Below are 24,332 nucleotides of genomic sequence, written 5' to 3'. Positions count from 1 at the left end.
TCATATCTCACAGGAGAAAGAAGATTAGGGAACAGTTCATTTTGTAAACTTTTCGTTTTAAAGAAAGACTTACACTTACATTAATTTAGAAAATCAAACTATTTGTAAGCTTCTGTTGTTGCTTTATTTCAAAGCATACTGAAACTACTCATACAAATCAATAAAAGTTTTTTCTTATCTTTCAGATAAGAACATTCACTTGGCAAGTATTTAATGAATATCTATATATTTTATACAAGATATAGTTCTAGATGCTATAGTGTATACAAGGACATCCAAGAAGAGACATTAACTTTCCCGAAACTCCAAGTTGTTTAAAAGAGCAAAATATTTTTAAAGGGAAGAGTTCAGAATTTTTTGTACTGTACAGAGTTTAAACATTGTGTTTTAAAGAAAAAAAACAAGAAAATCCCTGATTAAGAGGTGTACAGTTCCTTCAGTACACACTTAAAATAACATACTTAACTTTATCAGATAACTGTGTTCTCAGTTGATGACTTTAACTACAGAGTATAAGGCCCTATCTCTGCACCTAGACAAGGGAGTTCAGTAACTTGAGCTCTGTGCTATTTTCCATTAATGATGTAATATGAGGGCTTTGTTGTTAGTAACACCTGACAAACAAGACTGTACTAAATTTAAAGAAGAATGATGGTTTATAATCCCCATTTATTCCAGTATATACCACTTCTAAAAGAGAATGAAGCCAATAGTTGTTAAAGACCTACTCTGTGCTCTGCATTGCACTAGAAACTTTCTGTTATGATCTCATTTAATCATCACAGCAACAGAAACATTAGGCTAGGAACTTGCCCAAAGTCACAGAGTTTGTAAATGGTGAAGCCCCACTTAAAAACCTCTAATACTCTTGTTGGTAGGCAGCATAGAAGTTTCATAGAAAGAAAACTCATATACACTTACCTCATTTTATTTCATGGGCTCCTGTTTAACACTGGTTTGTAATCTTGGCAGCACCATTGGTATCAGCTGGGGAGATTTTAGAACAACTAATGCCTGGTCCCATCCCAGCTATTCTGATATAATTCCTCTGGAGTAGAACCTGGGCAAAAGGACCTGTAAAAGTTCCTGCAGGTGGTTCTAACAGGCAGCCAAGGTTGAGAACTATCAATACTACAAGAGAAACGTTTGTCACTTGAGAAGCCTTTGAAACTGCTTTTTATCTCTGATAGAAACTAAATCAGGTGTGGTAGCGCCCTTGGTGATTTTTCCATATTTACAACTCAGGTAGCTACTCTGCTGATTTACTCAAAGGAACTACCAAATTGTCAGAGTTCAACATTATATTCTAGGTTCCAAATTTATTAATACCTTAGTGCCATTGGATATTTCCAATGGGATCTTACTTTTCATATTTAATTTATTAAGAGAGTTGAACTGTGGCTAATCTTTTATAGTCAGTGGACAGAAACAATGACTCATGTTTATAAATCTATGTACAGCTTGTACACATAAGCCTATGTACAAATGTTATCCTGTCACCTCTCCCCTCTAAAAAAAAACCCCAAACTAAACAAGTAGGAATGTAACAAATTCCTGTTAAAACGATGAGTAATTTATTTACCAACTTGAGAGAAAGCTAACTTACCAATAGTTCTCTCCTAGACTGGACTGTAGATAACAGTGCAGGGGCATAAAATATTCAAGGCAAGGTTAAAGTAATATAGAAAACGTTGCGGGCGGGGAAAGTGGCAAAGAAGAGACGTGTAAGTGCTATATAGGAACAGTGGTTAGAGAAGGTGGGATGTAAGAAACAGCTATTTAAAGTACAACAAACTACCACAAAGAGTATACCATTCCACAGCCACCATGATGGCTAAAACTGGTAAGACTGACAATTTTGGTGAGAATGTGGAATGAAAGGAACTTTCATACATTGTTACTGGAGTGTAAATTGGTTCACCCACTTTGGAAAGGGGTCTGGTACTTTCCCCTATAATCCAACAATTGCACTCCTCGGTATTTACCCCCCTGAATGAAAACAGTATAAGAATGTTCACAGCAGTTTATTAACAATAGGCCAAAACTGGAAACCCAAGTGTATATCCACAGGAGAATGGATAAACTCTGATATATTCATACAAAGGATTACTATTCAGCTATAAAAAGGAATGAACCAGTGTGATACCTACAACAATATAGGTGAATCTCAGAAACATTATGCTAGGTGAAAGAAGAGTACATAAACAAAAGTTTTTGTTTATGTTTTTTTTGTTAAGAGTACTTAAACAAAAGAGTACCTAATATATGGAGCCACTAATAGGAAGTTTTAGAGCTGGCAAAAGTAATGTGGTGCAAAACCAACAGGACAATGGTTGCCTTTGGGGGAATGGAAGTGGAGACGGGGCAAGAGAGAACTTCGCAGAGTGATGGTAATATTCCACATCTTGATAGAGTTTAAAGTTCCACAGGTATATGCATTTGTCAAAATTCAGTCAATCTTCACTTAAAATTTGTGTATTTGGGCTTCCCTGGTGGCGCAGTGGTTGAGAGTCCCCCTGCCGATGCAGGGGACACAGGTTCATGCCCCGGCCCGGGAAGATCCCACCTGCCGCGGAGCGGCTGGGCCCGTGAGCCATGGCCGCTGGGCCTGTGCGTCCGGAGCCTGTGCTCCGCAACGGGAGAGGCTGCAACAGTGAGAGCCCCGCATACCGCAAAAAAAAAAAAAAAAAAAAAATTGTGTATTTCATGGTATGAAAAGTTTAACTCAAAAGAAAAAAAGCTGCAAACAGATACTGAATTCTAACTAACAATCTGATTTTGAAGTATTTGGGAAAAATGAACTGATATCTGCAATTTGAACCTTGAAACCTTGAAATGCATATACTAAGATAAATGGATAGACATATGACAGGAAAAGTACTATAAAATACTAATGATAGATTCTGGGTGGTGAGTATACAAGTGTTCACTCTAAGTCTTGCAATTTTCTGTATTTTTGAAATTTTTCATAATAAAATGTTGAAAAAATACAATAAACTGACACCATTATGAAAATGAATAGGCAAGTCAAAGACTGGGAGAAAATATTCATAAAACATATGCTTGGGCTTCCCTGGCGGCGCAGTGGTTGAGAGTCCGCCTGCCGATGCAGGGGACGCGGGTTTGTGCCCTGGTCCAGGAAGATCCCACATGCCGCGAAGCGGCTGGGCCCGTGAGCCATGTCCGCTGAGCCTGTGCATCCAGAGCCTGTGCTCCACAACGGGAGAGGCCACAACAGTGAGAGGCCCGCGTACCGCCAAAAAAAAACAAAAAACAAAAAAACATATGCTTGACAAAGGACTTGTATTTTGAGTATACAAAAATCCCCTACAACTTAATAATAAAAAGACAACTCAACAGAAAATGAGCAAGGGCTTCCCTGGTGGAACAGAGGTTAAGAATCTGCCTGCCAATGTAGGGGACACAGGTTCGAGCCCTCGTCCGGGAAGATCCCACATGCCGCGGAGCAACTAAGCCCGTGCACCACAACTACTGAGCCTGAGATCTAGAGCCCATGGGCCACAACTACTGAGCCTGGGGGCCACAACTACTGAGCTCGCATGCCACAACTACTGAAGCCCGTGCACCTAGAGCCCATGCTCCACAACAAGAAGCCACCACAATGAGAAGCCTGCACACCGCAACAAAGAGTAGCCCCTGCTCGCCACAACTACAGAAAGCCTGTGCGCAGCAATGAAGACCCAATGCAGCCAAAAATAAATAAATAAAATAAATTTTTAAAAAAGAAAATGAACAAAAGATTCAAACAGACAATTCACAAAGGAAGCTATACACATGGCTAATAGCACTTGAAAAACTGCTCAGTGGCCATCAAGGAAATGCAAATTAAAATCACAATTAAAGGGCTTCCCTGGTGGCGCAGTGGTTGAGAGTCCGCCTGCCGATGCAGGGGACACGGGTTCGTGCCCCGGTCCGGGAAGATCCCACATGCCGCGGAGCGGCTGGGCCCGTGAGCCATGGCCGCTGAGCCTGAGCGTCCGGAGCCTGTGTTCCGCAACGGGAGAGGCCACAACAGTGAGAGGCCCGTGTACCACACACACACACACACACACACACAAAAAAAATCACAATTAAAACTGTTGGCAAGGGGCTTCCCTGGTGGTGCAGTGGTTAAGAATCCGCCTGCCAATGCAGGGGACATGGGTTAGAGCTCTGGTCCGGGAAGATCCCACATGCAGTGGAGCAAATAAGTCCATACACCATAACTACTGAGCCTGCGCTCTAGAGTTGGCAAGCCACAGCTACTGACCCCACGTGCTACAACTACTGAAGGCCGCATGCCTAGAGCCCGTGCTCCGCAACAAGAGAAGCCACTGCAATGAGAAGCCCACGCAACACAAAGAAGTGCGGCCCCCACTTGCCACCACTAGAGAAAGCCTGCGCACAGCAACAAAGACCCAACACAGCCAAAAATAAATAAATAAAATAAATAAATCTATAAAAAAAAAAACTGTTGGCAAGGATGTAGAGCAAATGTTGATGTGAATGTTGGTGTGATGACTTTGGAAGAATGTCTGGCAGTTTTGTGGGGTTTTTTTGCAGTACGCAGGCCTCTCACTGTTGTGGCCTCTCGCAGGCCTCTCACTGTTGTGGCCTCTCCCGTTGCGGAGCACAGGCTCCGGACGCACAGGCTCAGCGGCCATGGCTCACGGGCCCAGCGGCTCCGCGGCATGTGGGATCTTCCCAGACCGAGGCACGAACCTGCGTCCCCTGCATCGGCAGGCGGACTCTCAACCACTGCGCCACCAGGGAAGCCCTGGCAGTTTTTTAATAAGTTTAAACATACACTTACCCTATGACCCAGCAATTCCTTTTTGTTTGTTTGTTTTTTGGTTTCTGCGGTATGTGGGCCTCTCACTGTTGTGGCCTCTCCCGTTGCGGAACTCAGCGGCCATGGCTCACGGGCCCAGCCACTCCGTAGCATGTGGGATCTTCCCGGACCGGAGCACGAACCCGCGTCCCCTGCATCGGCAGGCAGACTCTCAACCACTGCGCCACCAGGGAAGTCCCAGCAATTCCTTTTATAGGTATCTATCCAAGAGAAATAAAAGCTAAATCCACAAAAAAAACTTTTGAACATGTATGTTTTTAGCAGCTTTATTCATAACAGCCCAAACAGGAAAGAGCCTAGGTATCCATCACAAGATAAACAACCTATAGTATATTCATACAATAGACTATTACCCAACAATAACCAGGAATGAACTACTGATACATTCAACAACATGGCTGAATCTTAAAAACATTAGAAATTATACATCACACATTAATTATACGCACACTTTAGTGTTTAGGTGTGAAGCACATTGATGTCTGCAACTCATTTTGAAATGCTTCAAAGATGGATGGATCAATGGAAGGGATGAATATGTGATAAAACAAATACAGCATGGATTTCCCTGGTGGTGCAGTGGTTAAGACGTGGTGCTCCCAATGCAGGGGGCCTGGGTTTGATGATCCCTGGTCAGGGAACTAGATCCCACATTCATGCCTCAACTAAGGAAGCCCGCCGGCTGCAACTAAACTAAGACCCGGTGCAACCAAATAAATTAAATAAATTAATTAAAATGTGTTTTTTTTAAAAAAAAACAAATATAGCACAATGTTAATTGTAGCATCTGGAGGATATGGATATGGGTGTTCATCATACAGTCTTTAAACTTCTGTATATGTTTGAAATTTTTCATTAAAAAAATGTCAGAAAAAAATATAATGAACTGAATGAAGTTTACTGAAATCTAAAAAACTTTGGATCTGAGTATAAAACAAGTCACTTATGGTCAAATTTCATTTCACATAAAATTCAGGCAGCTGCATAAATGCTTTTCCTGATTCTAGAGTGTTGAATATTGTTTGAAATGAGAGTCATCATACAGGCTTGAAATATTTATAGTTTCACATTAAAAAAAAAAAAAAAACCCAAGGAATTCCCTGGCGGTCCAGCAGTTGGGAGTCCACGCTTCTACTGCCAGGGGCCCAGGTTCCCAGGTTCGATCCCTGGTCGGAGAACTGAGATCCTGCATGGCATATGGCCAAAGAAGCAAACAAAAACAAAAAACAAAACAAAAAACCCCACCACCACAACAGCAATATCCATGGGAGAACAGACTTGTGCTTGCCAGTGGGGAGAGAGGGTGAGAGAGGGGTTGATTGGGAGTTTGGGATTAGCAGATGCAAACTACTATATACAGAATGGATAAACAAGGTCCTACTGTGTAGCACAGGGAACTATTAATATATTCAATATCCTGTCATAAACCATAATGGAAAAGAATATGAAAAAGAATATATATATAATATAACTGAATCACTTTGCTGTCCAGCAGAAATTAACACGACATTGTAAATCAGCTATACTTAAATAAAATAAATTTAAAAAAAAATCTATGGTATTTTGAAGCAGTAAGATATAAGGCCAGGCTACAGCAAAAAGGGCATTTCTTATGGTATTACTTCCACAGTGCTTTATACATTAGGCTAAATATTATACATATTATATTTATTTTATTAGTTTCACTAAAACACTTGTGACTATATTATGTCTGTATTTTTAAAAAAGCATGCCCATTCTTTAAAAGAATGTGTCTACTTTGGGTAATATTTTGAAAGTAAAATTTACCATTCTACCCTATTCTATTATCATGGCTAACAATTCAATTTTTCATCATGGCTAACAATTCATGATAACCAGCATTTTATTTTATTCAGCCCATTTATCAAATTAGGTTCAGTGAAAAGACTGAAACAAGGGAAAGTCAGTGGGAAATTATTTTCGACATAAGGATTCTCTATCAGTTTTTAATATTTTGTTATATGCCATCACTAAAAACCATTCAATTTTAAAGCAAATCATATATGTATTTCCTCTTGGTTTGCAGAAACTGAGAACTGTATTGTACAAAAGTTATGCAAATTATCTAGAACCACACAATCTCATTACAAATTATCTCTGGTAAAGGACTATTTTCCTCTAAATTTCCAGTTCATTGTGGGCTAAAAATTTTGAAAAAAAATCCCAATAATAATAAAAATTACTAGAAAATGAAAAATATACAAAACACAAATTCCAATTTTTATTATTAGATTCAATAGACATAAACCTGCTTTAACAAACTGCTATGCAAGTTTCTAAAAACTCTGAATTTCTGAACTCATCTCCTCACAGACATAATAAATAGCTCATGGTCCAGCACCGTCTGCGTACAACACTCTGAATGGCTCTGTTAGAGAATGATCTAAACATTCTGCTAGAAGAGAATGAGCAGTTCACTACCTAAATTTAGAGATATAGTTGGAGTCTGAAAAGTATACAGATTCTCATTATGTATATACAAATTTCCTATTTACCGTACTCAGCAAAACCTTTTTCTCCTTCAGACACTGGGACAATAAATATTAATTTAAAATATAAAAATGATCACAAACTAAATCTTGCCTTACTATGTAGACAATTATAAAAAGACTTAAATGAATCAATTACTTTGATGAGGACCAACTATCATGGATAGTAAGGACTTAAAACTTCTAAATCTCAAAATTACATAAAATTGTCTATGAATAGATTTTTATAAAATGGCATGAATGATGAATAATGTATTTTGGGGCTAACGACTGAAAGACAGTAAATACATAAAAGACATTATTTTCTGATGGATTCGTAATATTGTTGGGTAAGGATGACAAAGAGTTCTCCAAATCAAAACATCAGAAAAAATCTGTTCTTTACTGAGGCTGAAGGAATCATGCATTTATTCAATATATATTTGAGTGTTCACTATGTGCCAGGAAACAGGAATACAATGGAGAACAAGACACTGCTCCTGCCCTCAAGGAGTTCGCAGTCTTGTTATCCAATTAACTACACAATAAAAGGCAATATAAAACAATATACTGTAATACAGTATAAGCATAGAAAGAATCTTGAGAGCACAACACAGCACTACCTTGCCCAGTTACTTCTACGGGGACCTAAAGTTGTGAGTCTTCACTAGAGGAAAGAATGTAGTAGGATAGTTGATGGCTAGCTAATTTGCTAGCTACGCCTTCCATTTTGGTTACTGATCCAAACTCTAAAGAAGGCATTATCAAAAGCCTCTGAGTACTTAGAGCCCTCAGCTTCTACTGCTAACTTTTTCACAATATTGCAATTCCCTGTATAAGACTGCTCATCTCAATGTCATCATACCCTAGGTATGATAGGACCCAAGAATCACCAACCAGAGGTAAGCACTGGCAGCTACTAACATGGACTACTCAGTAACTCAGAATCTCATTTCTGATGTATGACATTTCATTCTTTTACTATGAAATACGCTATATGGGATTCTAGTCAAGGCTACCAATACTGTATAGAAAATAAAACTGATGTTGAGCACCATACTGTCAAAACTTAGGACATATTTCTAAAAATGTAAAGAAAGGAAAATGAAAACATAATTTGAAACAAAATTTCCTTGTTAATTTTCACCTCAGAGAACAAGTGTTTTTATAAGTTATTGCTTCCCTCCTCCCCTGAAACAAAACTCCATTTTAAAATAGATCTACCGAGACAGGGGTCAAAATATGAATATTCATTAACTTTAGATGGACTAATGTAACTAAATCAGTAACTGTTCATGTAATTCAGCACTATTATACTGCCCTAGTTATCTGAGATCATTTGTGTAAAAGACAGTAAAATACATATTGTTAGGCCAGATTTCTTGTTAGGAACACAGAACCTTAAGTTATTCTGGAAACATGTCATTTTACTACTTTTTTAAAAAACCATTTCCTTTCATGCCCCCAATCCCAGGCAAAATAATTGCAAAAATGTACCCAGAAGATAAAGACTGCATTTCCTTATGCTTGCTCTATTATACATTTGAAGCTGAATAAATGTTTCAACAGAGCCAGCCACCATTAGCAGAGGAAGTGTAATGACAATAATACTGGTGTTAGAATCACAAACACTGGGTTCGAATCACTATTCTTCAATTTATTACTTGTATGACCCTGGGCAGGTTACTTAACCTTATCAGCTTCTGCTTTTTCCTGGAGAAGAAATCCACCTTAGCTCAGAAGAAAATGACTTTTTTTTTTAATGAAAAAGTATCAGAACTGATGATTTTTCAGCAAAGGAAAGAATTAACCTCATCTAATAGGAAAGCCTGTTCTCTATTTCCTATTAATTCCTAAAATTTTATTTGGAAATTAGAACACTGCTAAATTAGAAAAAAAATAAATCAGGGGGCTTCCCTGCTGGCGCAGTGGGTGGGAATCTGCCTGCCAATGCAGGGGACACGGGTTCGATCCCTGGCCTGGGAAGATTCCCACATGCCACGGAGCAACTAAGCCCATGTGCCACAACTACTGAGCCCGCGCGCCTAGAGCCGGTGCTCTGCAACAAGTAAAGCCACAACAATGAGAAGCCCGCACACCACTCGCTGCAACTAGAGAAAGCCGGCGCACAGAACAAAGACCCAACACAGCCAAAAATAAAAATAAATAAATAAATAAATTTATTTAAAAAAATAAAAATCAAAAGCAGAATTTTTTACATGCACCTTGGGATGTAAATTAACTGTTGTGAAAATAAGTATTATTTCTGGATATAAAAAAACGAGCTTAAATATTAAAAGCAAATGCTCTCAAAATAAAGATAAATTTCAATTGGATTCAATTATCATAGCTCCTCGAAGTGAAAATGTACATGTGTATACAAGAGTTTTAAACTTCTTAGTGTTTTCTTTTTGTAAAATCAGCAATATGAAAAATGAATACCCTTACCCCAAAAGGAAAAACAGCCTTGTCTGGTAAAATGGAAGAAATTTAGGCGCCACTTTGCCAAAAATTAAAGCTATCTACCAAATGGTTCCAACTGTAAACAGATGAATGCTATCAACTGAATATCTTGCACGGATTTCTCAAGGCCATATGAAATGTAATAAGGCTTAGCAATGCAGTAACAAAAATACAAAGCAGAAGACCGAAACCCAGCTCTCAGTTAAATAATACGAAATTTTAAAAAGAAAAAAACAAAAAACTAAAGTTAGGATTAAGACCTAAGTATACCTGCCATTTCCTAACAACTTAATACAGCTTTTGTTTTCTATTTCTGTCCTTTCCAAGTACAAAAACTTAAATTTTAAGGAAAAACAAAAAAAAGTTTTAGACCTTACATTTTTTCAGTTAAAACATCCAGTGGTAATTTCAAGTTTTGCATAGCCTCTCAGATTGACTTATTAATTGTACAATATTGGTTTGATTCTGAAATCTTGTTAACTGTGAATTCCACTCATGATTTAACAGTAGCTTAAAATTCTTCAAAAGTAAAATGCACTTGAATATCAGAAATGTTAAAAATATGACAAATGTACACCTTAGAACTGAGCAAATATGGTAATAATATTACCTATTAATCAACTATTAAACTTCTGCAGTTAAAGCAAGGTGCTGTGTGTGTGTGTGTGGTATTGTATGTTCTGCAGTCTTGTGCTCATATCTTTATACATAATTGCAGGGATTCTACAAAGTACACCAAAGCATTAATTACAGGGTTTTAATGGGGAATATCTTCTTGGTTTTCCATTTACTTATAAAATTTCATTAAAATAATACATTGTTTTACACAATCACAAAATAAAATGCTTTCATAATTCCTACAATACGGCTCTCCAAATTTTCATACCTACTGCTAAGAAACACATCACCAAGAACTTAAACACATAAAATCTGCACTATTCTGAGTCAACAAGCCCACCAAGTGCAGCTGTGCAGATTACATCACGCCAAAAGGGCAAGGGCGTTGGGGGGACTGAAATCCAGTTTGCCCGTCTCCAGTGAAGCTTGCAAGGGGTCTGGCTAGTCCAGAAGTATTTATTACGCAGAGGAGGCAAAAGGAGCACCACGATTCAAAAGTTTACAGCAAATATCATCCTTCTAGGTCAGTACAAATTGCCTTAAACGTCAGCATTAGAAACATTCCCCTTATTCTAAGAGCCTTAACATTAGAAAAGCATGACTTTTATAAGATTCTTAGGTACCCAGGAGTGTCCTCTTTCTTCTTTTCCATTCCAGTACAGGTAATATCAAAGCAAAGTTTATGAGAATCTGGAATCAAGAAACATGCCTCTGACAGGAAAAGAATGAGGCCCCGCACGGAAAGAATTAGTGAGGATACAGAAGAGACCACCCAAGATAAAAGACAATAAGTTGAAGCAATCACTCTTCCAATCACTAATATTTAATCAAATATCTAGAGTATTCTAGGACAGAATCTATAAAAGAAAGTCCTTTCTATTAAAGTAGCTTTCTGGGGCTTCCCTGGTGGCGCAGTGGTTAAGAATCCACCTGCCAATGCAGGGAACACGGGTTCGAGCCCCGGTCCGGGAAGATCCCACATGCCGCGGAGCAACTAAGTCCGTGCGCCACAACTACTGAGCCTGCGCTCTAGAGCCCACGAGCCACAACTACTGAGCCCACATGCCACAACTACTGAAGCCCACGCGCCTAGAGCCCATGCTCTGCAACAACAGAAGCCACCTCAATGAGAAGCCCGCGCACCGCAACGAAGAGTAGCCCCTGCTCGCTGCAATCAGCGAAAGCCGGCGTGCAGCAACAAAGACCCAATGCAGCCCAAAATTAATAAATAAATAAAATTTATTTAAATAAATAAATAACGTAACTTTCTGGATTGCAGTCCAACCTTTTAAAAGCTTGTATTACAGATATTTTCAAATATACACAAAGTCAGAGAAAACAGTAAAATGAATCCTCATTAATCCAATTCAACCAATTATAAATGTTTGCCAATCGTATCTATCTCTCCTCAACTGTTTTGTGGCGTGGGGGGAGGGAGGGTGGAGTACACTTCGTTTCACCTGTAAATATGTCAATATGTATCTCTACAGATAAGGGCTTTATAGTACCACAATGTCATAAATATACCTAAGAAAATTCACAATAATTCCTTAGTATTTTTTAACACCAAGTACGTGGTCAAATTTCCCTGATTTTCTCAAAAGTGGCTTTTTACAGTTGTTTTGTTCACATCTGGATCCAAAGAAAGTCCACACATTGCATTTGGTTGACAGCTTTTTATCTGTAACAGCTCCCCACCCCACCCCTTTGTTCTCTCCTCCTCCACTCCACGCCATTTATTTGTTGAAAAGTCTAGTTATTCAATAAAATTTCCCACATTCTGGATTTAGCTGATTGCTACTTGTGGTGTAAAGTAGTATATTATAAAGTTTAATCATTGGCTTTGCAGTATGGAGGAGAGGGGGAAAAAACAGAGGTGGTCTGTAACCAAAACGTTTCACACAAGTGCTACTTGTCTTTAAAAAAAAGTGGGGGGAGGAATCGAGCTTGGAAAAAAAAAATCTATCAGAGGATGCTATCAGGAAAGCTAAGAAGTGTTTTTACAAAACTATCCATTTTACTATGTTACACAATGTTAGTTACAGCTCTCTGTTAGTGTGTCAAAGTGAAATGGTAGTATTCAATAACCATATAATATGAAAGGTATATTTAAAAGAAAGGTAATAGTCACCTGCAATTGGCAATACAATGTAATTCACTTATTTTTGCTTGGGGCAAAAAACTAGAATTTTTTTCCAAAAGTATAAAAAGATTGCTTGGTACTTTGAAACATGCTCTTATGAAAAATAAAAAGATAGCTTTGCAACATTATTCTGATTCTTAGTCAAACGTTATTTAACCCTAGCATGAGAGATTGATGTGACCTACGAATAACACACAGAATTGGTAGACCAGCAGAGTGGGCTAAACGTCCATGTGTAATATAATGGCACCAAGTGCAGATAAATACTCTGGAAGACCTACTGGCATTTAAGGAAAAGCCTGCTGGGCCTTGTCCACTTGGTGAACTTCTGCTTACCCTTCGCAGCCCACCTCAGGTAGGAAAGTTCTTCCCATGCATATAAGATTAATCCCTCTTCCCTTCTGAGCTATGGTCTCCAACTCTGGCTGAAGAGCTTTTAAATACTGTGGACAAAGAATGTTGCCTGCCATATCAGTGAACAAAGGATGTTGAGGCCATAGAGCCATCAGTCACTGCAGCCACCCCCAATGGTGCACCCTGAGGGGATTCAAGATGGAGAAAAACAGGATACTGGCCCTAGATAGCTAAGGCTCATCTCAAAGGAATAATTTCAATAAGCCCGGAGTCCTGAATCTTCTCATACACAGAACAGCACTAAATTCAATAACTTGAGATGTCTGGTTTTCTTTAATTAGCAGTAATCTTTTGATGTTTCCACGACTTGGTTTTTTTTGCAAAAACTCCTGTATATCCTGGCTCCTCCCTTACATCTTCACAACAGTCCCTCAGAGCTGTATGAGAGGTTGTCTTACTGAGGGTTTAAGTCCTCAGTAAGTCTGTCAAGTAAAATGTAATTCTCAACTTTTAGGTTGTGCATTTTTTTCAGTCGACAGCATTATGCTCTTCAGGTCCCTGTCCTCAAGAACCTACAGCCTAACCAAGGAAGATAATATGTAAACAAACAAATAAAAAAACAAAATTCAGTGAAATAGGTGCTCTAGTAGTAGTCTGTATAAGAGATACAGGGACTTAAAGAACTGATCTGATCTATCTGGGTGTCGGGTTGAATGAGAAAAGGTTTCAGAGGTGGCTCCATGAAGGAGGGGCTTATCTAAATAATTTTTGCATCTCTACCAGCTAACATCCCTCAGTAAAACTTGGTGACAGCCAGCCTCCAAGTTGGTACACTTAGAGGTCCTGACTCAACTGGCTTTTATTTTTACTCCACTTCAGAAACCCACTCCCAAGGCTGCACACTCGATCATGTTAACACTGGAACTGCCCCACCTCTGAATCCATTAACCCTAACATTCATCTATCTGATCACAGTCTTCAATCCCTCTACATCACTCACTATCACTTTTACCTCATCAAGTCCTCCAGTCTCTCGGTGTCTCCATTTTACCTCAGTTCATCATTTTCCTTAACTATATTTTTCTACTGTATTATTCTAAAATTTGCTGTATTTTTTTTTGTATTTTGATGTATACTTCTATTCCTGCATTTATCATACAGCATTATAATTTATATGAAAATTTGTTTGCTTTCTCTATTAGATCATAACTTTCCTTAGAACAGTAATTGGATTCTTTTTCTCAGTCCTGCATCCTTAGCACCCAGAACAGAGCCTGGCCCATAATAATTGATCAGTAAATGTTGGTGCAAGTGTTCTTGTCATTTTCACCACTATTGCCATGAGCGCTCCAAAGGCAGAACCTATATTTTACCTGAGCATTTCCTATAGTTCCTACTGGAGTGCCTCACACACATCAGAGCCTCAGGGAGCATTTGTTGAATTGTAAAAGGTTGAAATGTTATTAGAAAATGTATAAGACATATAAAAATATGTCCTCTTCTCTATTTTGGTATTATTATTTTAACAATCATTTAAGTTAACCAAATGGTGATGAGGCAAATGTAAACAATGTTCATCATGGCAGAGGCAAAATGATGTAATGGAAAGCCCTGGACAGAAGTCAGGAGGCCTGCATTTCAGTCTTGGCTCTGCCACTCATGATCTACAAATAACTATCTCTGTAAGCCTTAGTTTCCTCACTTATTAAAATGGGCTTTGACCAGAATTTGATTCTTGATCATCTGAGGTTCCCTAACTAACATGCTATGGCTCATAAAATTTTTTTAATTACAAAAGTGATACACTCTCAATATAAAAGATTGTACATGCCCTACTGAATTGTTTAGATAAAGGAAAATTCCCAGTCTCCACCCTATTTTCATAACTGTCCAGAGGTATCCACTCTCAGCAGTTCCTTCTGTACCTTTAAGGCATTCTTCACGCATAAGCAAGTACAGTGCTAAGATCGCTGATTTTATTTACCAACTTGACAGTCCCATAAGTTCTAATGGAACCTTGACAAAATGAAAAAGAACTATAAACACTTTGATAGCAGAAAGATAATTACTACTCAAAAGGCCAACAGTAGAAAAAAATTAAAACACAGATAGAAATAAATATTTAAAATTTGGTGTGTCACCCCACCTTGGTTGTGCAATGTAATGTGAATAAAAGGTATATGACACGATAAGAAACTTAAGGTGGGAAGAAATGTGGGAGGCATGGGAATTGTGGGGAAAGGAGAGAGAATGATACCAATGTCACAATCACTGAAGGATGTAAAAAGGGTCCCCCCACCAAAAAAAAAAAAAATCACAAAATTCTAAATGGTAAAATAGCAAACACAATTCTGAAATACATTATGAACTTAAGGATAGAGTCCACTGTAGAAGAGGAAGTAGTTGTTTTCCTATACTAAATCCAACCCAGAGACAAATGTAGATTAGCACGTCCTTGATTTTCTTGACAACAGCATCCTTTGAAGATCAACATCTAAGTCCAGTAAGGGTATCTGCATATTACAAGGCCAAAGGTGAAATAATTACATTTCTAACCAGTTCCCTCTGATGGTGTGGAAAATATATCACAGGATGATCATCATAAGAAATTTTTTAAAAGACAATAAGAGAAAAATAGGTCATTGGGAAAGTAGGAAACTCGATTCCCAAGAATACTCTAGGGAAAAGTGCGATCTAATGGCTGGATTGTTAATTTCCCTTTCTCTAGTACCAGAGACTATTTAAACATTAAGGAAGATGTTAGGTAGAGAACCAAGCTTTAACTTCTGTACCCAGCTAAATGAGATAGATTTTACCTACACACATCCCCAGTTTTACCTTATGGTGTAAAGCAATACCACTCTAGACCTTAAAGAATGCTTATAGATAAGGACAGAAGCCTGGACAAGGATCCCGTTTCTGCAAGGCTAACTAACACATTACTGAAATAAGTCCACTTTTAAAAACAGAATAAAAATACAATTCCATAATATATAAGTCACAAACCCAACAACATTTAACTATAAATTACCTAATGACAATTACAGCATTAAAAAAATTAACACTTACAGTCTTATCTGGTATTTTTACAACCTAAATAGAGTATGATGTGTAAAAACTAAAACTACAATTTAGAATTAATTTGTAAGAAGAGAAAATGATGAATTATTTTTTATTCCATAATGTAATTTTAACACCATGGTACATAGTGTAAAGTCTGTCAAGAAGTTGAAAATTGTTAAAAGTCCAAGAATCGACCTGTAATGTCTTCATAAAAAAAAAGATTAGTCAAGGATAAGTGAATTCCAGGACTATAAACTTTACCAAATCTACCTTGTCTCCAGACATTAAAAAACAGAAATAAGGAACTAAAATCATTCTGGTTTCCTGCACGCTTTAGGTTAGGAGGAACAATATTTCCTGACACCGGAAAATGGCAATTCAGTGGCTGAAGCTACGGTTTTCAAATGTGGATAGAATATCATTGTAAGAATCTTGAAGATTCTTAAGAGAAGTTTTCATTACCTGACAGATCTACGTTAGTTAGAACATAGCATAAAACTAAATATATAAAGCAGTACGGCACTTCTCAAACTTTTCTACTTCAGAGTCCGAAAAATGTTATGACCTCTCTGTTTTATCTCATCACCTCTTTCTCACTAAACCCAATGAAAACCTCCAAGCCCGCAGACACAAATTGGTTTAGGAAGCTGAACGTCTGCAGTGGTCAATATAAGTCAGAAGTAGCTTGTGTGCTACTTCCTGACTACAAAGTCTCAGCACTCAGTACATTCCATCTAAACTTCAAAGTGAAGAAATTATGTGGGAATCAGAAATCTCCATTTGACAGGATAGCCCCCTCAGATCTACCCAGCCTCACCCTGAGTAAGCTGTGTTACTCTAACCACTGTCTCTGTAAAATATAATTTTTTAAAAAGAATTTTGTGATACAGTATCTGAAGTCTTTACAGGAAAGCCAGTAACTAAGATATGATCAATAACTACTCCTCATAACTGGCCTTAAAAGCAAACTGTAACAGTTGGAGCCCCAAAGACAACTCTCCACTAAATTTTACAATTTAGGATTCTCCATGCTGGAAAATTGTTAAATTCTTTGATATTCATCCTTAACCAAAATACCCATTTCAATTCTAAGAATACAAGAATGAGGAAGTCAAAACATACATCTACTTTCCTTCTTGTCATATACCTTCGCACACGCCAAATTACTATTGCAGAGATCCACTATGCTAACCATTATTCCAAAGCGTTCCTAAGCATCTCAAAAAGAGGTACCTTGGTTCCTGATGATTATTCTATAATGGAAAAATGATTTCCCAGTATATTGTCATCCTGGACAAATAAGCCAGTAACGGAAATATTTTGTTGTCTGTGTTTCTACTTACCCTCAGAAACATCCTGGGGGTTAGAAGTCCGGTCACTAGCTGGATCCAGTGCAACAGTCGCCAGTGAACTGGTGGCTCCAGACATCTCACTTATAGGCTCACTACGGCTTGTTTCAGGTACACTTTCCCGGGAGCTAAATCTTACCCGGGAACTGGATCGAGAACTGAGGTCCGGGCTGGTGTCTGACAAACCTGGAATGTCATCGATCTTTGTTGGTGTCACCATGAACCGAACTGAAGCCATCTTGGTGGTGTTTTCTGAAGGATGCATTTTTCTTTCTTTTCCTTTATAAGGACAAAGAAAAAACCCTGCAAAACCCTTCCTCCTACGCTAGCAATTTTGGTTGCAAAAATAGAAAAGATAACTTAAAAAAAAAAAAAAACCTCTCAATTACCTTGATTTACACCACACAAAAAGCCACTATATATAAGAATCCTTCTACTCAGAATTCAAGCCGCCTGTCCTAAAAAGTGCACTACCAGCAGCTGAAAAATATTTAAGGAAAAAAAAAAAAAAAGACAAACGATGACAATCTCGTGTAACTTCGTTCCTTCAGAATGAAGAGCTATCTTAGTCATCTCCCCTGGTCCAGGGATGCGGGCAGACAGCCATGGTCTCAGAGAAGCAGGTGACGAAGCCTTTCTCTCCTCGACCTTAAGGTTTCTGCCGAGGTAGTTAGTCCCTTAATTGTAAATGTCCCACGGCTAGATGAGCAAAGTGCGCAGAGGCCCACCCTTATCAAGCGAATATAGACAGTATAGATCAGATTGCGAAACGGTGTACACCCGACCACCTGTTGTGTATCAGGTGAATACCCCACAGGTCTGGCTGGGAGGAGATGTGTGTAGAGCCACCCGATGTTTTTGAGGCCGATAATCCACTTGGGTCTGGTGGGAGAGGTGAGCATGCATAACGGGAAAAATATCGCACACTATGGATGGAGGAGAATGAGACAAGGGTGAGGAGAGGAGGTTGCAGGGGCAAAGCGGATTTCTGCCTCCGAGAGGTCTGCGGGGGTGGCCCTCCCGCTCTTCTGGCAGAAAGGTCCCTGGGATCTGGGAGGAGGCGGCTAGCGGATCGAGACTCCGCGGACTGCAGTTCAGGGTCGTGGCAGGTAGCTGCTAGTCCATCGAGCCCCCGATCGGTTTGCTGGGTTTCTCCTGCGTGTGACAGGACGAGCCACCCCTTTGCCGGAGACGCTTTCCTCCCCTACCAGGGCCCCGGCGCAAGGTCAGCCCCTTCGCTGTTCTTCCTTCGGGCCCTAACAGAAGAGGAGACGGCCTCGCAGGCTGGCCCTGGCTGAGCAGGAGGGAGCGGCGAGGATGAGGGTAGGAGGAGGTCGCAGGTGCGGGATCCCGGCGCCAGCTGATTCGGATGCGCGCGCAGCTGTTGTTTACCAGCGGGTAACTGTTTCCGAGCCGCGGCGGGCGCCGGGGGGCTTGGGTTGCCGGGGAGGGAGCCTCCTCCCCGGTCAGATGCCAGAGCAGCAGTTACGTGACCTCGCCGCCCCCGGCCCCGGGCCCGGCGGGCTGTGCCGGCGGCGCCGCAGCCCCTCCCTTTCCTCCCCGCTCGTTCCTCATTCGAGGTTAACGGTCCGAAGAGAAACCTGGGGGAGCGGCCGGAGGGCGTCACAGTCCCACGAGCACCCGAAAGCCCCGCCCAGTCTCTGCAGCCCGCGAAGTGGCGGAGAGGGCTCCGCGCATGCGCTCGCCCGGGTCGCAGCGGGACTGGCGGACAAGGGGCGGGGCCGAGCGTGGGAGGCCCGGAGCATGACGGGAATTGTAGTTGGGTGTGGGGTCCTGAGCTGCCTGCATCTGAGAAAACAAACGCTTTTCGCTCTTGGTCCTGCTGAGTTGTGGTCCTGCTGTGTTGCACAAACTCATTCTGGAGGTAGGCGATGCCCCTCAGACCCTCAGAAACCATCTCTCTTTACTAAGAGTGTCCCTGAAAATACCACTCATAATTTCTTTAAAAATTACAAACCTCTCAATACCATATATCTCCAATATATGGTATACATTGGGTATGACCCTCATTGGAGTTTTTACGTAGTGGTCTATTATAAAGCATTGTATGCTCAAATTTATACATAGTTTGGGCTACCTTTTTTTTTCTTGTCCTTTAAAAAAGTGCTGTTTTTTTTACAATGTATACATCTATCAAATCATCACAGTTGTACACCTTAAATATATACAGTTTTGTCAGTTTTACCTCAGTAAAACTGGAAAAAAAAATGCTGTATTCATTTTCTAGTCAGACTGAAAGCTTCATTAAAGAAAGCATCTTTAATTTTAGACCTGGAGAAGCCATTGAGATACTTTCTCTTGACTCCATTCAGTGTTTTCCCTACTACTGCCACCAGAATATTTTTCTTAGAATGTTTATTTAATGCAGGAATAGGTGTTCAATAAATTTGACTCATCAATGTTTTGTCTGAAAATTATTTCCTAGAGCTTTGATCAAGACATTAATTTTATTTTTTCATTGAAGTACAGTTGATTTACAAGGCTGTGCCAATCTCTGCGGTACAGCAAAGTGACTCAGTTATACACATAGAGACATCCTTTTTTTAATATTCTTTTCCATTATAGTTTATCACAGGATGTTGAATATAGTTCCCTGTGCTATACCACAGGACCTTGTTATTTACCCAGACATTTAAATTCAACAGTCTGGGCCCTGGCTTTGTCTGGGTCCTTGCTCAGCACAAGTGGAAATGTTTAAGATCATCCCTAGTAATAGATCACAACTGTATTTAAGATGTGAGCCAGTAAATTCCCTTTTATCAAATGATACACAAAGTCCAATGTCCGGTTTAAAAGATCCAGGTAACAGAATGGAAACTAAATTCCTATTTAAAATGTAAATCTCCTCAAAGCTTGATTCTTTATAAAGCCTGTGATTATTCATTCAGGCTTACAGCTTTCTTACTTGAGCAAGGAAGAAATTTACTGAGGGATCAGTTTTCTCCTCAGGCATGCCTGCTGTTCATTCAAATCTTACAGACTTTCCCTTCATTTAAAAAAAAAATCCTGGATTTCTACAACATCGAATTTTGTTTCATACCACAGTGGATTTTCATTCACTTTATACTATACTTCTTAAGACTCTTCTCCCATTTCTGAGCACATCACACAATGTGCTCAGACCTAGGAGATCTCTTAAGGAAAAAAATTTTTGGTATATTCACACCAATTTGCCTTTCCATTACAGTCTACACAGTAAGTAGCATGGAAAATGCTAATCCTTTTTTTGGTGGGGGGGGTAACTTATAAAGACAGAATCACAGTCAACATTTTAAAAAAATGATAGCATTCGTTTACTGACTTTGGTTCTTTTCTTTTTTATTTTGGCCATGCCAGATCTTAGCTCCCCGACCAGGGATCGAACCTGAACCCCCCAACAGTGGAAGCTCAGAGTCCTAACCACTGGACTGCCAGGGAACTCCCCTGACTTTAGTTCTTAAAAAAAACTTCCATAGCAGATACTTTTCCTAGTCATTTGCAGAATTTCTAACATTTCTTCGATCATTAACCCCTAATAGGATAGGACGACTCTTTAAAATCCCTCAGATTCTATGCTAAGAACCTTGTTCAGTGAACAGGCTAAGAAATAAAAAATTGCTTGACAGGAAATAATTATCTCATTTCACCATTCTCATAAATTTAAGTAACTGATTGAAAATCATGTCTTCTATTAACTATGACCCAAGTCTAGAGATGTTTTTTTCTCAGCAGTCAACAACTATCCTGAACTTTTCTGCCGGGACAGTCAGACATCAGAGTCCATGAGAAACATATTTACTCCTTTCCAGGGCCAGTCTTGATAAATCAAATTTGTGCTGATTTAAGTTACATCTGCTTCTGGAGTCTAGAATCTTTGATATTGTAGAAAAAGAAGATTGTATCACTGGAATGCAAACTTCACAAAGCAATTTTAAAATCAGTGGCACTAAGCAAACATTCAAATTCAATGTCAAAGGCCATGAATGAGAAGATTGGGAAATACTGACTTGATTAACTTGATAAGGAAAGGAAGAAGCTAGCATTTCTTGAATGCCTATATACGATATTTTGCCTCATCATCCCTCTAATATGAAGTAATTGGATTAAAAATTTATGGTTGCCCCATAATAGAAGCTCAAGTCCTAAGAAATCTTCCAGGATTTAAAAAAAAAAAAAAAAAATTAACCCCCAAGAGTAGCTTGAAAAACAACAAAAATCCCTGCTCGAATCTCTCATACCTCATCTTCTAAATTAAAATCCATGTAGAGTTCCACATACCAGCTAGCTACCAGAAAGAATATAAAGTTAGGTGTATGTAAGAAGAGAGAACTAAAAGCCTGGGAATATTTCCAGAGGGGCGGTAAATAAAGGCATTCCTATTCACAACGGTTGGACAAACACTGTAGGTACATTAAGCTCCACCACTGAACCCTATCAATATTAGAGTTAGAAGAGCAATTAGAAATGATGAGAAAAATGGAACTAAACAGGTTGACTTTCTCAAAGGTATACAGAGAGGGGAGAATCCTGGTCTCCTGGCTTCCAATTCAATGCCTTTTCTCTACAATATAGCTGCTGTTATTTTTCAAGCAACTCTTCCATTTTCAGTCAGATGTCATTTCAATGGACAAAAAAATTACTTAAGTGAGCACACGGGTATTTTTCAGTGGATGCTGACAGCTGCACAGGAGTCTTTCTCAAGGTCTCTTCCCCATCCCCAGCACGCTTCTAAGACTCAAAGCACAGCACTGCTCCTGTTACAGAAGCTACCAAAGTTTCTCTTCCAAGTGGTCTTTTGTACCCCTGGGGCACTCTTCCCTCTCATCTCCCTCGTTTTCGTTTTTAAACCACTCCTTTCTTCCCACAACATACAAAATAAGAGCTCTTTCAAATCATTTTAATAACCTGGCAGTGATTCAAAGTATGCAAAGAAGATTCAAATATCTTCCCTTTAAAGGGGATGCTACCATGATGGCCTCACCACAAGCATGATCAAAGGCAAGGATGAGACCGGATGCAAGGAGCAAGGGTCGTAGCAAGACTTCAAGGCTCACAGATGGAAGAGCTTGGTTTCAGAAAGTCTCCTGAGAGCTAGCAGGCGGCAGAAGAGACGTGAAATTTCAAGAGATCCTCAGAGGACGGGGCGCGGTTGCTGGGTCATGAGCACCTTGAAGCGTTTCTTGATGGTGACTCGGTGTCGAGAGTATTTGTCGTCTGGGGAGAACCGAGCAGGGTGGGCCGAGCAGGTCTGCTGTCCCATGGGGTCAAGCTTCTGCTCGAGGAGGAAAGACAGAACATAATCTCAGTACTGGAGTCGTGGGAAAACCCAATCACTGGCGTCGTGAGGGAAATGGAGGCTGGGATGGGGAGGAGGCCGCGCGAAAAGGGTAAACATGAAGACAGGAGCCGCGACTGCTCAGATCAAGAAGCCACACACTCCTGCCTCTACCACGCCAGGCTTCTGGGCTTTCCGGTCCCCCCACCCACCTCGGCAACTGACGGGCTCGTCTCGACCGTTCCTCCCAACGACATTTCTCGCCATGTCCATATACAACCTGTTTCCTCCTCTCACCTTCAGCGTGTAGACCCGGTCTCCTTGCTCGTTGAGGTAATACTGGAGAAACATGACCACACAGAAGCGTGGGCTTCTCAGTCTGCAGCGCCTCTTAACTGAAGGCCTCACGTGTCAATTTCCTTCCGGGATAGCCGGGAAGTCTCGCTCTCAAAGCGCGCCGGGAAATGTAGTCCAGTTTATGCCTTTCTCCAGCAGGCCAGAATGGGGGCGCACTAGCGCAGGACTTGGCCCGTTGCAACCCAGTCGCAACCTTGCGGGCGGGCGTTCTAAGACACGTGGAGTGTGCCCACTGTGTGCCAGACTCTTCTAGGCATTGGAGGGGGGTGGGGATGGACACAGATTGAACATTAATGAATAGAATCCTGTCTTTATCTCAAAATTCACACCCATTTCAGAGGCAATGGGTTTCTAGCACCTGGAGAAACCAGGACTCCAGGATCCAGAGCCCCTTTTACCTCAGGGAAGAAAGAAGGTTTTCTTCCCTCCCCGTTTTTACATCCGGTTCCCTCGCCCTATTTCAAAGTATTGGCGGCAAAGAGTGCATGATGGGTATTCAATATTCTGTACGAAGAAAGCGTGAAGTTATTTTATGAAACTCGTGAAGTATGTTTTAGTGGTCGACCCAGGATTCAAACTCAGGTCTCTACCACAAATTCAACGTTCTTTCTTATAGTGGTGAGTAGCTAATAATAGCATAAGATGCACCTCCTAGAGGTATTGCGAATTTTTAAAAGAACGTACAATTTCTCCTTATAGGACTCTAGTTTAAAGAAATGAAAATTGGAACCCAGATATCATTAGAAAGGTGATCATTGCCGTACTATTTATAACGGCAAAAACATTGTAACATATATTAATTTTATTAACAGAAAAACCGGAAAGCTGTTTTTTTTTAAAGAGTATAGCTTCTGTTTACTTGTAGTTGCATAAAATACCTCTGCAAGGATTCAGAAGAAATTTGGTTTCCTCTGGGATAAAGAACTCGGTTCCAGAGGAAAGGAGTGGAGGGAGACTTGCTGTGTATGCCATTTTGCATAGTTTGACTTTTTAACCGTGCTGATGTATTATTACCCGTTTAAAAAATTAAAATTATTGGGCTCCCCTGGTGGCGCAGCGGTTGAGAGTCCGCCTGCCAATGCAGGGGACACGGGTTCGTGCCCCAGTCTGGGAAGATCCCACATGCCGCGGAGCGGCTGGGCACGTGAGCCATGGCCGCTGAGCCTGCGCGTCCGGAGCCTGTGCTCCGCAACGGGAGAAGCCACAACAGTGAGAGGCCCAAGTAACGCAAAAAAAAAAAAAAAGAAAGAAAGAAAAAAAATATTTAACAAAAATTTAAAACAACAAAAATAATTTAACAGATGAAAAGAAGGACATTTTGGTCTTGAAATTTTAGGCTGAATGGCAGTTTTTGATAAAGTGGGGGAGG

General features: G+C 40.1%; 2 protein-coding genes across 2 annotated transcripts in view; both read right to left on the bottom strand.

The window, feature by feature from the left end:
* SLC12A6 (solute carrier family 12 member 6) overlaps positions 1-18,424 on the bottom strand; it is an 88,511-nt gene extending 70,087 nt beyond the window's left edge. Inside the window, exon 1 of the mRNA XM_060004934.1 lies at positions 17,326-18,424. Coding sequence (XP_059860917.1) covers positions 17,326-17,596 — 271 coding nt within the window. The 5' untranslated portion in view covers positions 17,597-18,424. The remainder of the gene's footprint in view (positions 1-17,325) is intronic.
* Positions 18,425-19,767: 1,343 nt separating this feature from the next.
* NOP10 (NOP10 ribonucleoprotein) lies at positions 19,768-23,046 on the bottom strand. Its single transcript, XM_060004933.1, has 2 exons — positions 22,904-23,046; positions 19,768-22,603 (listed from the first exon to the last, which is right to left on the bottom strand). Exons 1-2 carry the CDS (start codon positions 22,955-22,957, stop codon positions 22,463-22,465), a joined length of 195 nt encoding a protein of 64 aa, XP_059860916.1. The 5' UTR covers positions 22,958-23,046; the 3' UTR covers positions 19,768-22,462.
* Between the last annotated feature and the right edge of the window lie 1,286 nt (positions 23,047-24,332).

The sequence above is a fragment of the Delphinus delphis genome, chromosome 2 (genome assembly GCF_949987515.2).
Source record: "Delphinus delphis chromosome 2, mDelDel1.2, whole genome shotgun sequence".
In the NCBI taxonomy this organism is placed as follows: domain Eukaryota; kingdom Metazoa; phylum Chordata; class Mammalia; order Artiodactyla; family Delphinidae; genus Delphinus; species Delphinus delphis.
The sequence above is the reverse complement of the archived record's forward strand: the minus strand, read 5'-3'. Positions and strand labels throughout refer to the sequence as shown.

Coding starts and splice junctions, on each gene's coding strand:
- NOP10 (XM_060004933.1), bottom strand. CDS start 22,957: ATGTTTCTCCAGTATTACCTCAACGAGCAAGGAGACCGGGTCTACACG. Junction 22,604..22,903: donor ACCGGGTCTACACGCTGAAG/GTGAGAGGAGGA, acceptor CTCCTCGAGCAG/AAGCTTGACCCCATGGGACA.